The sequence below is a fragment of the Armigeres subalbatus genome, chromosome 3 (genome assembly GCF_024139115.2).
Source record: "Armigeres subalbatus isolate Guangzhou_Male chromosome 3, GZ_Asu_2, whole genome shotgun sequence".
Classification (NCBI taxonomy): Eukaryota; Metazoa; Arthropoda; class Insecta; order Diptera; family Culicidae; genus Armigeres; species Armigeres subalbatus.
In genome coordinates this window covers 203,409,204-203,428,135 of record NC_085141.1, presented here as the reverse complement: position 1 = coordinate 203,428,135, position 18,932 = coordinate 203,409,204, and the positions used below count along the sequence as shown (strand labels likewise).

The window sequence follows — 18,932 nt, the reverse complement described above, 5'->3', positions numbered from 1 at the left end:
GTTGATGAACACCTGCAGCCTTTGAGTGTTCTCCACTGATACGCACATTTTGATAGCATAGAACAGCACAGATTTCACGTTAGAGTTGAAAATAACTCGCAAAGACAGCCCTTGCTTTCTTGATCCGTGCGCCTATGTCGATCTTGGTATCGCCGTCTTACGCCATTTGGTTATCAATATATTGGAATCTTTCAACATTCTTGACTGATTGCCCGGTTACAGTGACACTGGAAGGGGTCGCCGTGATTACTCAAAATCCAATGATTTGGTTTTGTTGACGTTGATGACTAAACCTGCCGAAGAGGAGCGCTCGGCAAGGTCGTTTATCTTACTCTGCATATCAGAGCACTGTTGAGCGAGGAGTGCAACGTCATCAGGCGATTCGAAGTCGTTTAGCTGCTCCATGGTTGTAGGCTATCGTAGCAGCCCGTAGTTTGGTTCATTGGTTCATACATCCTTGCCTCGCGTCAGCTACGATCTAGACAGGGTCGGACAAAACTCTATTGTGCAGCACTCTACACAAGAAGGCCTCGTACTGCGGCTCGATGAGGCCGATGATGTTCTCAGGAACGTTCTTGGTGGCGGTCCATTGGGCTTCCACGCTGGAGCTATCTGGAATATCTGCAGCACGCGCCTCCAGTTCTCTATCGAAGGACCTTTTCAGCATGACATCTTCCAGTCGGCGTGTATTGGACCGTCGTTTAATTCTCTCGCTCTACCGGCGAATATACGTAATGCCGTGTATGTGGTCGATGTGATTTTGCTCCGCTACAGCATGCGTAAAAATGATGTGTTGATCAACATTTTTTTGCGATTTGTATAGTGATTATCTTATGTTTGAAACATGCAAAATCACTTAAATATATATATATATATATATATATATATATATATATACAGTCGCGAGACGGATTCGGTTTTTTAGTTGGGTCAACTGACAGCCATTTGAACACGTGTATTTCGACTTGAACATCACAAACGATGTCCAGTGACGCCCAATCCCGTTTTCCGTGTTTACATTGAATTTTGACGTACGGTTGCTTTTTAGTTGGGCCATTGCCCAACCAGCGGAGGCCCAACTAAAAAGTGACCTAAGTATTAAGATCCCAACCAGCGAATCCCGACTGTATATATATATATATATATTTATTTATTTATTTATTTATTTATTGTCGTCAATCATAATTGTAGACCTATTTACATTTGTATTCTTAACTATTTTAAATAACATTAAATAATGTTGATTAAACTTATTGTAAAGTGTCATTAGCTTATATATATATATATATATATATATATATATATATATATATATATATATATATATATATATATATATATATATATATATATATATATATAGGGGGAAAGACGGCTTTGGCAGGTTTTGCTCTATTATTGTCAGGGGGGTTTTTGTCTACCAAATTATATGAAATTTGGCCACAATATACTTTGATATGCAAAGAATGTTTAGGCCAAATTTGAGCATAATCAGTCATAAAAAAAACCCCTGACAATAATAGAACAAAACCTGCCAAAGCCGTAATTTCCCCTGTATATATATCAGGAAGAAATGCAACATATATATAAGCCTGCTTTTAACCTTTCTTAATGAAGCCAACTCGTTGTGCTCTGTCACCGCCGCTATAGTATATGTGGTACCGCCATGGGGGGTGAGAATGGGTCATGGCTCTCACACCGGCAGTCTGGAGGTCGTAGAGCAAAATCGTTCAAAAAGGTCTCTTATATCTTAGTCTTCTTGCCCTCAGATACATTCAATCTATTCTACAAACATTCTAAGTAGTTGAAACAGTGACCTATTCTCACCCCCATTTGACACATTGTCACCCCTGACGACGGTACTTGAATGAAGTGTTCTGTTCGCTACGGGATTCACCGCACGGTATTCACGTTCTCCAATTCTGGGCCACCGTATTTCATGGATTGCTGCTCACCAGGCCAGGAGCCAGGCCAGAGCCAGGAGCCCAACACGTGCGGGTTCATTCAATGTTCTCACGTTCCAAGGTCCGACTTTCCAATCGTTGTCCTTTATTCGTTGCCGAGTCTGTTGCCGTTGAATCAATCCGTTTGCTCTATTTTTGTCTTTCTTGGTAACTGTAGAATCTTCGGTAGGCTACCTGGTCAGGGTTGCGCTACCTACATCGCGTTGAAGGGGCTGCGTTCTCGATGCTGACACGATGCACCATGATGTGCACAGTAGAGTAGATTTTTAGCTAATTTGGATGTAACTAGACTGAGCACGCGCAGTTTGAAGTTTGTATGGAAATTACTATAGGAATTGCCACATAAGTGAAAAACTTGTCCATGTTGCGATCCATTAACTATTCAAATGTAATCGACACGATGCTTTCATAGAATACTTCCTAAGCGAGAGGCCAGTTGTTGTTGCGAAGCGATCTGACTATTGTAAGCAAAGTTATAAACGAAACAAAAAGGCTCATTATTGATATTGATGTTATTCTTTTACGTGTTAAATTGAATTTACCACGATTCAGTATTTCTCTAATAACTTATCTTGCAAGCATAGAATCGTTTCGCAACAAAGACGATCAGTTTCATTGCAAAATTTTCTATGTTGGCAACGTAGTCATATATTTTTAGAGCTTAATGAGCAACGTTGCGGAACGGTTTTCCACAAAAGTGACTGTTTTCATAGTAATTTTCATACAAACTTGAAACTGCGCGTGCTCAGTCTAGTTACATCCAAATTAGTCTAGTTATCCAAATTATGAGCCGCTCCCAACATTGAGAACAGACGCTCGATCAGATTTAATGGCGTAATGGAGTCTATTTTATCCTTCCTTCACTTTGTTATGGTGCCAAATATAATAGGTTTGGCCGAAGCTTACGTTGGGGCCAACGTATTGAAGGAGTAAGATAAATGTTACAAGATTTAACAGAATTAAAAGTCGACAACACGCTCAACTTGTATTTACTGTAAGATAAGATCTATTCGTCATTTTAAACTTAAAACTATGATTAAAACATCGTTAAGTATTTTACAGCCCCTGATTTAAATTATTAATTTGGATCACTTTGAAAAAGTGGTTTTAGTCCGTCTTTTTGAAGATTGGTCCTACTGTGAGCCGATGATCGGGTACATTTTCTCTCACTGACGCGTGGACGGTGTTTTTTACAAGGGAGAATGTGAGGTTAGAGAAGAGTGCGGGGTTAGGGGCCACCTCCAACAGCAAACGAGGGAGGCAGGACTGCATCCCCGACGCGCTAAACCGTTTCCATTGCCGCCAAGCCCATCGTCCTTTCGGTACAACCAGAAAGTAATGCTTCAAAGGCCAGTGCACAACGCACCCTCGAGGTTAGCTGCGTGTCCTTGCAGCATCCAACATCGTGACTCGCTTTTTTAGAAGAACACCATGATATCGTGCCAGCACATTGCCGGCTTTCCAGGTGGCCTTACCACGCCCTATGTCCTCGGAAGGTGGGAAGGGTCGACTTCGCGCCTGCTTCCCTCTGCACGACTGGTATCAAGGATGATGATGCCGCGTGCACCCCAAATTGACCTCTCTGAGATAGGGCCTATTCGCCACCACACAGAGGGAGTTGCCGACGTGGTCCCTACGCCTGCCCCAGTCTTGACGAGGACCCCTTGCCGTCCTCGGGCTCGGAACCCGCCCGGTTGACCGACGCCGCGAAAGCGACGATACCATGTTGTTCTTCGCGCGGCCACTTGTTCGATAAAAGGATCGAGTTCGACCATAGGGCACCGGTATGACCCATGAAGCCGACTCCGAACCCTTGGACTACCTCTTATTTGCGCCTGAACTAGCCATTCCTCGAGTCCACGCGCCACCTTCTGTGTAGCTCCGAGACGATTTGAACGATAGCCGATAAAACGGCGTTCCAGCCAACTTCATTTTTACACATCCTCTGGACTAGGTTGTCCGGGGTAGTGTCCAGACCACATGTGGCAAGCATGTGGTCACGCATTGTGCAAAAACGCGGGCACACGAACAACACGTGTTCCTCCGTTTCCTCTAAACCTGCGCACACCGCACACACACTAGGCGAGGCCGAGTGTCCGAACCGGTGTAGGTACTGTCTGAAGCAACCATGGCCTGTAAGGACCTGGGTCAGGTGGAAAGTGATTTCCCCATGGCGTCTTTTGACCCACGTATGTATCTCCGGTATCAACCTATGTATATACCTTATGGGGCCCTCCTTAGCCGTGCGGTAAGACGCGCGGCTACAAAGCAAGACCATGCTGAGCGTGGCTGGGTTCGATTCCCGATGCCGGTCTAGGCAATTTTCGGATTGGAAATTGTCTCGACTTCCATGGGCATAAACGTATCATCGTGTTAGCCTCATGATATACGAATGCAAAAATGGTAACTTGGCTTAGAAACCTCGCAGTTAATAACTGTGGAAGTGCTTAATGAACACTAAGCTGCGAGGCGGCTCTGTTCCAGTGTGGGAATGTAATGCCAATAAGAAGAAGAAGAAGAAGATCAACCTATGTGTCCATCCACCCTTAGTGGAACTGTCCCACGCACGCTGCCATTTGACCATTGAGGCCAACCTGACAGTCCTACGGATGCCTCTCGTGCCGCACATTTCGAAGCACATGAGCCTATACGTACTTTCTAACTGCGTTCTGTAGCAGTTAATACGCAGGGCCGTGCCCCAAGCTGGCCCCCCATACCTCAGTATGGACAGAGCGACGCTAGCCAGAAGCTTGCGCTTGCTGGCATAAACCGCAGAGCTATTGGACATCATCCGGGACAATGCCACTATAGCTGTGGAGGCACGCTTGCAGGCGTAATTGACGTAGCTACCAAAGGTGAGCTTATCGTCGATTGTTACCCCAAAGAGTTTGATGGAGCGTTCAGAGGTGACCGCGCGGTCACGATACGGTGCAAAACGACTTGGCGAGCGTGGGGCGCAATCGAGGATGGAGAGATGCGGCCTCGAACCGTGTATTGTGGCGTCAAATTGTTGATTCAGTGTTATCTGTTTAGATGTAAACTAAATAAATGAAATGATTTGGATACATGGTATGAATTCAAGGAGCAGTTCCCCTATTTGACTACCGAAATGGAGAAAACTTATTGGAGTCACCAAAATTTAATCAGACATTGACAATTCTTACATACGATTTTAAGTGCGTGAACATATGACATTCTGAAATAAAAAAGAAAAAAACAGATTTATCCACCTAGCGTTCTCGTGCATTATAAAAATGAGAAGAACACATTACAGAGGGGGAAATAGCACTAAAGGGGATAGATATTTGCGCTCATTTGAATGCATTGCATTGAATCTCTTTCAAAAAAATGTTTTTAGACCGCATTTCGCGTCGTTTGCAACCTGCAAATCGCATAATGCTTAGTATCAAAAAGTGTGTCACTTTCTTTTATACAAACACATAAATACAAACACACATACCTACAGACATTAGCTTAATTCGTCGAACAGAGCCGATTGGTATATAACACTATGGGTTTCTGAGTCTTCTACTGGGAGCTGCGGACTCGATCGATTCTAATTTTCAAGATATTTTGCTTGAAACTCGCAAATTTCCTCTCAGTGTTCAATGTACACGCTACGATTTTTTCACATTGAATTATCATTATGTTTATCTTTTTAAAAATTAATTTCAAAGATTTCGTCGATTTACTGTACTAAATAAATTATTGTGCCGATCGTAAAATTAAATCATGCTGTTCACTTATAAACATTCCTCGGTAGGTTTGGAATAACACCAAATAATTGAGTTTTGTTAGAAATAAACTACAATTAGTATGAGGATATTTACACGTGTACTCTCTCGGCTGCGCTCAGAAGGCACATAAACTCTCTCGATGCGATGGATACTTTTTGACAGCTTGCTTTGGAGATTTTTTGACAATCGTTTTGACTCTATCCGCGGCTCCCAGGTCTTCTATTATAAGTTCAGTTTAGGAGTGGTCCTATAGCCTTTACATATACTTAGTAGTGTACGAGAAAGGCAAAAAGGTTGAGAACCCCTGTGCAGTACTATTTAAGATATGCGTTCGTGGTCTTGTGATCGCATTCTGATGACCCTGCTGGGTGATTCAATCAACTCAATTACATTCGGCGGTGGCGGCAGATGCTTTCCAGTTTGTCGCCTAGCCTTGATAGCTCGAAAGGGTTTATCTAGTTTCTGCCGACGACGCATGGCTGGTCAGCGCCGCCGGTACCGATCGGTTCTGTAATTAGCTCTTTTTCACCTTTTGCTTGTGCGAATCTGTCGCGTTATCTTCTCTAAGCTCACATGTGAGTGTGATAAAGTGTGAATAATATTGTCAACATGTTCAGAAATAATGTTATCTACTACCGTATAACAAAACGTTCAATGATATTCCAGTAAACTAACTGTGAACTATGGAGGAGAGGGTCGTAAAATTGAGAGTGGTTGCACTTGGTACGGTTTCCCTCCCAAACATTCCAATATAATCTTATTAACATCGTCTCATAATAAAACAAATTTTGCTTCTATTAATTTCCAGATGAACGGCAGGACATACAGAAAAAGACATTCACGAAATGGATCAACGGCTATCTTGCCAAATCGAACGCGGCTCCAATCAATGATTTGTTCGAAGATCTGCGAGATGGGCACAAATTGCTTTCCTTGTTGGAGGTGCTAACCAATCGCACATACGTGAGTACCGCGGGAAGATTGAACTTACTGTGTGTTGGGTAATGAGCAAAGTTGTATGTCTGGATTCAGCTTCATCGAAAGTGAATTCAATTTGATGGCAGTTTGGTTTATGGCAGGAGGATTATTGAATTGGGCAATCGAAACAAACTATCATGCGGGCATTAGTCTTGAACATCCCGAGCAAAGCTTGAGATCAAATCGATGACTTGTTTGATGTTGAGAAATCGCTGTTATTTTAATCGTTAAAATGACAAAAGGATATCAACCAAATCGATCAAATGCTTTTGGTCATTCTACAGCATATCTGTCTACTGTGACATAAAATTGAAAAATATTTCTGCTTTCGATAAGAGAAAATTGAAAACTGATCTGAAATAGAAATAAGTAACCATTCACGGAGACAAAAGTTTGAAAACAAGCAATGTTTTCAATTCTATGTCGATATAAAAATATGTTTTCCATTCGTTATCATTATGAGGTCAGACTATGCTCGGGATGCCTGTCAATTATTGACAATTTTGTGCAACTGGGTGGGTGATTTGATATGGTGTTATGAAACGTGTTATACGCTTTCTTGTTGATGTACGGATAATTTTTGCTGGCATTACATTCATATGGGATATTACAGCCTCACAGCTTAATGTTCACTGCGCATTTTTACAGTTAGGGAAAGCAGGGGTAGTCTTAGCAGAGTAAATGTACGGCTACTCGGTGATAGGTTGTAACTAATGATAATTTCTCGCGCTTAGTTTCATAGGGGCGTAACTGTATTGATCGATTTCTCTTAATCGATTTCTCTTAATCGATTTTATATTTTATTAATAACTCAATTGTTTCAAAAGCTGCAACCATGATTATCGATTCTGGTGCAAAATACATTCATCCTTTATCGCACCAAACCAATAAATCATCGACAAACTAGCGAAATTCGCTACTTTAATAAAAAGAAAACATCGACGAAAAGAAATCGATCAATACAGTTACGCCCCTATGAAACTAAGCGCGAGATTTATTCAATAACATATTTCAAGGCCTACTGTATGCAAACATCCCCCCTTAAACTTAAACTTTTGAAGGCCCAGACATTTCCTAGATTCATCAAATTTTGTACCTGCGACGGGTTTTGTTAAGACATCCGCAGTTTGGGAAGTAGACGTGCCATGCAACAATGTAATGGATTTTTGTTTCAAATGTTCACGTACAAAATGATGACGTATATCAATGTGTTTGCTTCTTGCTGAATATCCCATTTCCTTCTCTGTCAAAGCTGTAGCACTTTTGTTATCGCAGTTCATTGGAATAACCATCGAAACTCCTGTTAGTTTGTTGATAAACCCTCGCCACCAAATCGCCATTTGTGTCGCAGCGGAAAGGGCAATATTCTCAGCTTTCGTGGTTGAATGAGCTACTGTTTCCTGTCTTCGTGAACTCCATATTATTGCTCCACCATTTTGAAGAAACACGTAACCAGTGACTGATCGTGTCGAGTCCAAATTGTTTCCCCGATCAGCATCCGTGAAAGCTTCAAATTGTCCATCGAATTGCTTAGAATATACTAGCTTCATCGTTTTTGAACCTTTCAAGTAGCGTAGAATTTGTTTACCGGCTCCCCAGGATTGGCGCTGAAATATTTCTTTCGTTTGGAGATTACGTACGATTACTTGTAAAAATAACTCGATAACCTTTCTTGCAAATTTAACAGATTTACTGAAAGCTCGGAAACTCTGCAGTGAGCATCCGACAAAGTGAGAGAGCATGGTAAACCTTCCACATTTGTTTACAACTTGACATTTCCAATTGCTTCTATTGGAACCTCTGCATTATTTGCAACATTGACACTCTGCGAAACTTCCTAGTCGCTCTGCATAGCCTTCCGATTCCGACAAATATGAGTTGTCGCATCCGAATCGAAAATCCACTGATCAACGTTGCTCGAATGCTGGTGGTCACATTAAAAGCTGCGTTCTTGGATGACTTCACTGCATCAATTGTAATCTTCATGCCGCATGCTTTCAGATCCATTACCATGGGTTCATAGTGTTCTGGAAGTCCCATCAGTAGTCCAATCAGCCAACCACGTATCGTCCACCTTTATTATTGCGTTATACATATTCTTGCACGGATCTGCATTCGACCAAACGAATACCAGTAAGCTCATTCATCGGGTCATTCCGCTGTCCTGGAAAGCATTCTTAAGGTTCGTCCAGGCTTCATGAGCTGCTCTTGCTTCTTAGACCAAGCTATAATTGATTGGATCAATGCTTAGGCATATCGGAGCCAGCTCACGCAACGAAACTTTATTTGCAGCTCCTTCTTCAGTTACATCAACAGCGCTCCGGCATAGAACATCATTTTCATCGCAAAGGCCCAAGAACTGTAGTTTTCTCTTCCACGGAGCATCTCCGCATTCGGCAAGGATACAGTGCTTCAACTGATTTTTGGAGTATTATTCATTGAAACAGCTGGAACTCCAGAAGGTTCGTTTGACTCATCTTGGCAGGGGGATGGAAAATTTTGTGCTCGGAAAGTTTTCTTTTCGTTTATTTCTGTTGCTACGCAATTTTCCTCCATCTTTATTTCATTCAACTAGCTTTCTATGCCAAACTGACAATCTACAAAACGCTCATTAGACCGGTAGTCATCTACGGACACGAGACCTGGACGATGCTCATGGAGGACCAACGCGCACTTGGAGTTTTCGAATGGAAAGTGCTGCGTACCATCTATGGTGGGGTGCAGATGGCGGACGGTACGTGGAGGAGGCGAATGAACCACTTCGGCCTTAGTCTGAATAAATAAATAATAGCTTTCTATATTTCACTCCTTTCCTTTGCTTCAAGGAAGTCGTACACTCTGTGTTGTCCGGAGCAAAACCGAATTCAATGTTGTATTCCAGGTCGTTCGTTCTTGGGCTGCTAATTGCCATTCTCCCACCATACATCGGTCTTCCCCGTTACGTTGGGATATGGATATTTGGAAGTAGTGCGTAACGGTGTAAATCCGACCATATCGTCAGGCTCAGTACAACACTGAAGCTGACAATATGGCGTCCCTAACCCCGAATCCCAGGGTGTCAGGCGACCCGTGCCGAGGGGATGAATGACCTGGGGAGTGAAACAATTAGCCAGGTCGTTAACGGAGCCTGTGGAGGTTCCACAGATTGAGGGCTGCTTCGGCGGCAAGCGGGTGGCAGTGGGTGGTACCCACACACCCCCAAGTGGTGCACATGTGGTGCAAGCGAATGGGAGTTGGGGGTATTATTCGTAATCCCCCACAGAGTGAGGGACCGAGTGTATGGCTGAGCACACAGTAAGACTCGCATGGTACGCGTGGTCGGTAGTGTTAGAATGACTGAAGTCTGGTGAGGCCTGGCACGAGTGTCGGGGGGCAGATACCTCTGCGGCACCTCAGAAGTAGGGGACACGAAACTCTCGCTACGACTGGCAGGAGTGTCGGGGGGTTGATGCTTCTGCGGTACCTCAGAAATTGGAGACATGTAAGGTAAGTGGTGCCACCTCGTTGCAGGATGGGGAGACTACTAAGGACTATCTGGGCTAAGGACTATCTGGGCTTCGAAATATCAATAGGTGGGTGCTGCCTGCAAAGCACCTGTCCGAGACCTATTGGCAGCACCAAAGCCCGGGTGGGTGAGTGTTAGGCACGCGTGACGTGCCGGGTGTTCCACGCCCAAACGATGCACAGGAGGTGCACAGAGTGGATATAAATGGGAGATGGGGGTATTACAACCCCCACTGGGTGAGAGACTGAATGTCAAGAGAGTGGTGCACAAGTGGTGCAAGCGATTGGGACTGAATGAATGAGCGAGCACACAAGTCAGACTCGCATGGTACGTATGGTCAGAGTGGGTGCTTAGGCAGTACTGTGATCCGGCTGCCAATGACGGATTGAGTGAAGTCTCGCTAGGCCTGGCAGGAGTGTCGGGGGGCAGATACCTTTGCGGCACCTCAGAAGTAGGGGACACGAAAGTCTCGCTATGACTGGCAGGAGTGTCGGGGGGTTGATGCTTCTGCGGCACCTCAGAAATAGGAGACATGAAAGGGTCTGCCTCGTAGCTGAGGTAGGAGCGGCATAGGAGCCACCAACCTAGGGTCGCCTCCGGCTTGGTTGACAAATGGTGCCATCCTGTTGCAGGACGGGGTGAACACCATACTGAATGAGGACTGTCTATGTTGTGAGATGGCGGCATGGGTACCCTCTATTCAAGCGGCATAGGCAGGTGAGTGTTGTAGGATATGTGGTGCCAGTGTGTCTTGTGCAAATGTGTTGCATGGGGAGTGTCGGAGATTTGAGGCGCATACGTGCACTTGTGTACGTCATGGAGGGGGTGCAACGCCCAATAGTCATCCCCCGAAGTATTGCTTAATTGCGGGCCGGGGGAATGACTGGAGAGGAAGGAGTTGGTTTTAGTGGGTCGGGAGTGGTGATCCCATCCCCACACTACCTGGGTTCGTCTCCCCAGGTGTTTGGTTGCAGATTTTCGATTAAAGATACTTTCGATTAAAAAAAAAACATACATCGGTCGGTCGCACGTGCATCTTCTTCGATTGCACAGACAGCGGGGTCTACCTCGGAAACGACGTCCTCTTCCAGATTCTCTGCTAAACACCACTTTAACTGATCTCTTTTCCGGCATACGCACTGCATATCCAATCCACTGTAATTTGTCGTATTTTAACAGCATGCCGATGTCTGCATTTTTGTATATTTGGGATCTGTCTCATTTGGAGAATTTAACTTAAAAGTGACAGTTCGATAATTAGAAAATCACCCGGTCATAACAATGGCTGGTGCTACCCAGCAATTCCAATAAGACATCAATGCAAAATGATTTGATACCTGTCAAAAGTAATCTTGCTCTGCGAGCAGGGTTATTCGTTAGTTATTGAAATGTCACTTTTAAGTTTAATTTCAGTTTAATTCTCCAAATAAGACAGACCCTTGGTACAACTCGTGATTCATGCGTCTTCGCCTTTCACCATTTTCCACCACCACTCCAAGTATTTTCCTCTCCAGCACCCCGAGAAATTGATGGTCTGAATCTTTAAGATTAAAAAAACCTAAATAAAATAAAAAAAAAAACTTGTATCCCGCGGGTAACTTGTAACGAGTGTTCCAAGATATATGAAATCGATTTTTTGAACTATCCTAATTAGTATCTATGTAAATTAAGTTTTCGGAAATGCTGCATAGAAAATTATGTCATGTAAAACAATATGAAAAAAAAAACTTCAGCCCCAAACTATCATAACTTTATGTTCATCATTTTACAAAATGGTAAAACTAAAAATAAAAAAACACAGTTCTGCCAATCTCTCCAACACTGGAGTCTACCAAAAACAAATGAATAAATGCTAATTTCTCGGGTTAATTAATGTGACTGAACACTGATACCTAACACGTTGTACATTTCCTTTCCAACAGAAACGCGAAAAAGGCTGCATGCGAGTGCACCAGATCAACAATCTCAACAAAGCACTAACCGTGCTTCAGGAGTGCGGGGTTAAGCTAGTCAACATATCCAGTGATGATATAAATTCGGGAAATGCAAAACTCACGCTGGGACTTATATGGCTGATCGCGCTGAGCTTCGACGGTCAGAAGCTGGTCAATTCCCAGGCCGTCAGTGGAATCGAGAAATCTCTACTAAACTGGGTACGGCAGTTCGTGGAAAAGCATGGAATAAAGGTAAGATTTCACTTTTTTCTCATGTTTTTCTCATTGTCTATTTATTAAAACTATTTTCTCTGCGCCCTAGATGATATTTTGATTTTGTATTACTTTTCGTTGTTGCCTTTATTTTTTTAAATTTTTGTGTGTGTGCGTGTGCGCGTATGTGCGTGTGTGCGTTACAAAAAATGTCACATCTAGATCTCAGCAGTCTGTGAACCGATTTGCATGATTTTATCTTTAAACGAAAGATATACCTTTGCCCTTGATCGCATTGAATTTTTTTTGCAATCGGACATTTAGTTTCCGAGATATTTAAGAAATACGAACATTAAGTGTAAAATAATGTCACGTCTAGATCTCAGCCGTCTGTGAATCGATTTGCATGATTTTATCTTTAAACGAAAGCTATGTCTTTTCCATCGAACGCATTGATTTTTTTTTTGCAATCGGAAATTTAGTTTCAGAGATATTCGTGAAATACGAATCTTAAGTGCATTTTCAGAAAACTAACAAAATAATGTCACATAATGATCTCAGCCGTGTGTGGTCCGATTTGCACGCTTTCATTTTATACGAAAGCTATGGCTTCGTGATAGAACCCATTAATTTTTTTTTGGAATCAGATATTGGGTTCCAGAGATATCTGTGAAATACGAACATGAGGTATATTTTTAGAAAACATAAAAAATTGCCACATCGATATCTCAGCCATCTATGGTTCGATTTGAACTCGTTCGGGCTTCAATGGTTGCAAATAATAGGGCTTGATTGCAAATCAAATCTGGAGGCTCGGAGACCCAAGTCGTATATACCAATCAACTCAGCTCGACGAACTGAGCACATGTATGTATGTATGTGTGTGTGTGTGCGTGTGTGCGTTACGTTACAAAAATGTCACATCAAGATCTCAGCCGTCCGTGGACCGATTTGCACGATTTTGACACTAAACGAAAGCTATGACTTTGTCATTGTACAAGTTTAATTTTTTTTGCAATCGGACATTTGGTTCCAGAGATATGTGAGAAATACGAACATGAAGTGTATTTTCAGACAACTAACAAAATAATGTTACATGAATATCTCAGCCGTCTGTAAACCAATTTGCATGATTTTATCTTTAAACGAAAGCTATGACTTTGCCATTGAACCCATTGTATTTTGTTTTTGCAATTAACATTGGGTTCCGGAGATATCTCTGAAATACGAACATAAAGCATTAGACGTATCAACTTCACACATTGGTAAAATATGTCCCATCAAGATCTCAGTCGTCCTTGGACCGATTTGTGCGATTTTATCTTTAAACGAAAGCTATGTTTTTGTCATTGGACCCATTAATTTTTTTCTGCAATCGGAAATTCGGTTTCAAAGATATCTGTGAAATACGAATATGAGACATATTTTCAGACTACTAATGAAGAATTGTCACACCAATATCTCCGCCGTCTATGACCCGATTTGAACTGTTTTGGGCTTAAACAGAAGCTGTAATATTGCCATTTAAGGCGGCAAATCAAATCTGCAGTCTTTTTGTATTTTTCAAAAATTGTTAAATTTCAAGAAATATCCCTTTTTTTATTTTGAAATCGATGAAAATAATATTTTATATTGAAATCGATAAAAAATTATAACTAGTGTTTCCTTAGCGACCAATGTTTGCTTTTTCATATTGAAAACAATAAAAAAATATCACTAGCGTTTCCTTAGCGACCAATGTTTGCTTTATGCTTATTTCGCTTTTTATGGATATACGACTTTCTCACTTGTGTCTTGGTGCTGCTTGAATTATTTTATTTGTAATAATAATAAATATTAATTTCATAAAACCTTTTTTTCCCCCTTTTACTATTACCATAATCGCATACCTATCAACTCAGAATAAGAACTAGATATAAAATGTGTATGTTACAAAATAGAGCCCTTTCAAGATCTCAATAGTTTGCTATCTGATTGAGCTCTCTTAACTATAAGCGGAAGCTAAAATATTGACATGAAATGATTTTTTTTTCAATCGGATATTGGATCCTGCTGATATCTCTGAAATCCGAAAAAAAATACCTACTAAAGATTCGAACTTTTTTTCGAGCATAAAATTTCGTTTATTTGTTATCCAATTAAAGTTCATGTTTATGCATAGAAATTGTAATATGCAGTGCACCCATAACCTTTCAAAGGTGTAAGAAGGGTTCCATTCACTGTAGGTGGATTAAGGACACTCCTGACGAAATCCAAGTTTAATAGTGCTCGCGTTTTCGGGGGCACACTACTCGATTCAGAGGCGTCGCACAACTGTAATTTTTGCTGATTTAGCTTTGCTGCGTCGCAGCATGCGTGAAATAATAAAAATGACAGTTGTGCGTTGCTTCCGTATCGAGTGGTGTGCCCCCGAAAACGTGAGCACTTTTAAACTTGGATTCCGTCAGGAGTGACCTTAAGTCGGGTTTTATTCCTATTTCCAAAAACCTAAATCTAGCGTAATCATGCTCGGCAGTTCTGAAATTAAAGTCGATTGCTCAGCATAAGTGAATAAATGATCTGCCATTGTTTCACCCCATATGCGTGTTATGGTTCTCTTATCTCGTGCTCTTGGAAAATTTCGACAAAAAGCACGCGGTTCCCAAAATGGCTGATTTGTGGCTTTGTTGTATAATCACCTTAATAGCTTCCTCGCTGTCCAAGAGGGGGAGTATGATGCTATCACGTCTTGTCTTCACACCGTATAAACATGGTTCCTTTGGCGGTTATTTATGAAGAGCACGCAATGAAGAGTTTTCCAATGGACGCCGGATGTTTTCCATCAGTTCCAGTCCACCAAAGTATTTCGCACTGATGGTGCTTCGACTTTTCGAAGTATTATCCTGTTTCTTGGTTCCGTCGATGTACTGATGGGGTAGTATGAAGTTTCTCGCGTTCGGGCTTCAAGAAGATAAAAAATAGAAATAAAAATTCATAGGATTATTAACAGGCGCATTTTTTAAGATTATTTCACTTCTATCTATTTCAAATAAATTTATATAATATTTTTTTCTACAGGTTACAGATTTTTCATCCAGTTGGTCAGATGGAACGGCATTTCTGGCCATTCTTGCTGAAGCCATTGCATCGTTTGATTTGCAGGCAGCCCTCAAGAAGCATCCGATTGCCCGGCTTCGTATGGCGTTTGATTTGGCATACCGATACCTGGGCATAGAACAGCTGCTCGACCCAGAAGACGTCAACACCAATAAGCCGGATAAGAAGTCCATTCTGATGTACGTAATGTGTCTGTACAATGCTATCGATTCGAAGAAGTTGGAACTCCAGGGTAGTGTTCAGCATTTAGCACAGCATGTTGAAAGTATGGAAGAGATTCAACTACTTTGCGAGAAAGAAATTGAAGATGACGATACAGACGAGGACAGCAAAAACAACAACGGCTTGGCAAGAAGTGAAGAAACAATTACGGAGAATGATGAAGAAATGTCTTTGCCCCATGCTGGTAATTTGGCACATCTGGAAGAGATATCACTAGCTCAGTCTATTGATGATTTACGTAATTTCAATCGGGAGAATAAAATCAAAATGTTGTCTCAAACGAAACCTATTGTACAGAGATTAGAGCATGCGGAAGCTATAGGTTCGAACCTTAAAACTGGTGACTTAGTTCCGATACCTGATAAAACCGATTCTTTCTACTGGGAGCCAAAATCTTCCCGTCCAGTTTCAACGGCTACGAATTTCTCAGTAGAGTTTAGTGGCTACCAAACGGCTGTGGAGGAAGTGCTAACGATGCTGTTGGAAGCTGAAGAATTGTTTTCAAAAGAAATGGACGAAGCTCAAAGTTTAGCTGAGACCAAGAAGCAGTTCCATGACCATGAACAATTTATGGAAAAGCTATCTGAATATCAGACATTTGTCTGCGGTGCACTCGATGAAGGATCAAGATTAATCAGTGAGTCGCAAGCCAATCCTGGATCCCACGGCTTAGATCTAGAAGGGCAAAATGAAATCAAACAGCAATTGTTTTTGTTGAACGAGCGATGGGAAATGCTGCGGGTGAATGCCCTGGAGAGACAATCAAAAATTCAGAAAAAGCTGGCCTTTTTGCAAATGGAAAAAATCGACAAACTAAAGAACTTTTTGACTATGATCGAGGATAGGATCTCCCATATGTCGGACGTGGGCCCCACTCCAGTACAACTAAAAGCTCAGCTCGAGCAACACAAGGTTTTGAAGAACGATATGGAGGCACAGGAGAATTTAGTAGATAGCTTGAGTAACCTGGTTATTATTATTGATTCAGATTGTTTCAGTGATTTGGAGGATAAGTTGTCAGCATTAGAGGAACGGTGGTTGCATCTTATAAAGTGGATATCAAATCGATGGGAGAAGTTACAAAGTTTGAGTCTACGGTGGACTAAACTTTCAGAGCAATACAGGATCATACGCCGTTGGATAGAGTCACGGGAATACAATCTGAAGAAAATGGAAATGGACGAAACGGTTGAAATGGGCGCTATGATGGACAGGATAAAATGCTTGCAATATTGCAAACAGGATGTGCAAGCCCTTGGCGTATGTTTGCAAGAGCTAGAAGCATCAGCCCAGTCGTTGAACGACGAAGGATACTCTACGTTGAATATTTTGCCAGAGGTGGAGCACTTGAATGACATGTGCGATGCGTTAAATCAAATACTGGAAGCGCAAGAGGCACGAGTCGAGAACATGGGATTTCAAGTACCCAAGGTAACATCTAGCAATGAGCACTCAAATTCGCTTATCAAACCTAGTTCATGGGAAGATTTTCAAATGAAAATGTGTGAGGAGACTCTTCCCGCTGTAGATATTATGGTGGACAATCTGGACAGTTCAGATTATTTGCCGCAATCGGAGAAAAAGCGCAAAATTGAACAACCCGAAGCAGTAGTGCAACTAAATGAGCTGATGTATGATATAAAAAGCTCTTTGGATGAATGTTTTGATCACTTGCTCGAATTTGAGAAAACTGACTTGAAAAAAAGGTTATCATTATTAGAACAAGTTGAAGCGCTGCTTGAAAAGCGAAAGGAAGACCATTGTAATGCAAAGAAAATATTACAAAAATGTCAAAATCTTTCAAACGTTGATCTAACTATCGAAACCAATCAACTAACTGAAATGGGTGATACGATTGATTCACTCAAAACAAAGTTAGATGAACTTAGTGTCGAATTGCAGCGTTTGGTTGTAAAGGATAAATTTAGTAGAAGCTTGACAGGTTTTAAATTGGTTTTAGCAGATACTCGTGATTGGTACCAACAGAATTCGGCCATTGTAAAAACTGAAGATCTCGAAAAGCGGCTGTCCGACATGGACTCCTTCACAGATGAAATAGAAGAAAATCGTCAAATCACATATACATACGTTGGGGAAGATTGGGACGCTTGGAAGCAGGACATGGAACTGTTTGTGGAAAGTTGGAACGACATGAAGAACTCTATCAAGCGTATAATAATTGACAAAGGAGGCTTCCACGGGTTCAGTGATCAAATACAATCTATGCAGCAGCTGGTTGATCAGATTCAGCAACTACCAATCGTTTATTATAATCTCGATGACATGCATCAGAACTTGGATAACATGCATTCCATCAAAACCGTTTACAATCATCAAGTAGATGATGGATACGGAGAAGTGAATGCTAAACTCATGACCGATAGCAAGTATTCTCAGTTGGCAGCATCGTGGTCAAATGTTCCACAATCCTTAAATGATTGTATCATCAAGCAGAATATTGCTATTGAGAACTTGAATCACTTCAACTCTGAATATGCAGATGTTGTCAATACACTGGATAAAATCGAGCAGAGCCTCAAGAACGAAATGTTTATCTTGGGAGAGATCAAATCACTGGAAATTAAAATCAAAGAATATGACCAATACGCGACGGATCTTAAAAAGGCTGATATTGACATAATTAGCATAAAGAATTTTGCTGAAATAATTGTTAAAAACTGTAAAGATCAATCTAAAAATGCACTTGCGGCTTTGATTGATGTGGTGTGCGGAAGACATGTAGCCATCTCGAAACAGTACCGCGAAAATCTGACTAAATTGAATCAAGTTAAAAGTACTACGGAAAACATTCTCTCCAAGGTGCATGAAACTGAACTATGGCTGAATGATTTGGAATTGAACACACCCAAAAGTTTAAACTCGGACATCAAAAGCTTGAACGAGCTGTACCAAATCAAGTCCAAGTTTCATATACTTAAAGAAACTTGTGAGCAGCAGACGCTAAAGTTTCGGGAGTTGAACGAGTCCGGGAACGAAGTGCTGCTGCAAATCGATGAACTTATTCTTAACAAAACCGACAATAAGGTATCCTACCTGGCAAAAAAGTTCACCAAGCTAAACGCCCGTTGGAGCGAGGTCACCTCTCTGGTGTATACGCGCACTGCCCTGCTCGAGCACATCTCTAGCCAGATGGGGGAGTTTAAGACGCTGATCGTGGCCGAAACTGGCTACTTGGACAAGCTGGACAAACTGTTAAGAAAGAGTCCGGAAAATGCTGCAGATGCAGAGGAAATTTCGGAAGAGCTCGATGTTAGTATATCCA

At 41.8% G+C, this 18,932-nt stretch overlaps 1 protein-coding gene across 2 annotated transcripts in view; it reads left to right on the top strand.

The window, feature by feature from the left end:
* LOC134226811 (dystrophin, isoforms A/C/F/G/H-like) overlaps positions 1 to 18,932 on the top strand; it is an 84,798-nt gene that overhangs the window by 36,138 nt on the left and 29,728 nt on the right. Inside the window, exons 1-4 of one of the 2 annotated variants that reach the window (XM_062707814.1) lie at positions 6,370 to 6,424; positions 6,510 to 6,664; positions 12,107 to 12,370; positions 15,389 to 18,919. In XM_062707814.1, coding sequence (XP_062563798.1) covers positions 6,385 to 6,424; positions 6,510 to 6,664; positions 12,107 to 12,370; positions 15,389 to 18,919 — 3,990 coding nt within the window. In that variant the 5' untranslated portion in view covers positions 6,370 to 6,384. Of the gene's footprint in view, positions 1 to 6,369; positions 6,425 to 6,509; positions 6,665 to 12,106; positions 12,371 to 15,388; positions 18,920 to 18,932 lie in introns of those variants that run through there. The other variant, XM_062707815.1, reaches the window with a different exon arrangement.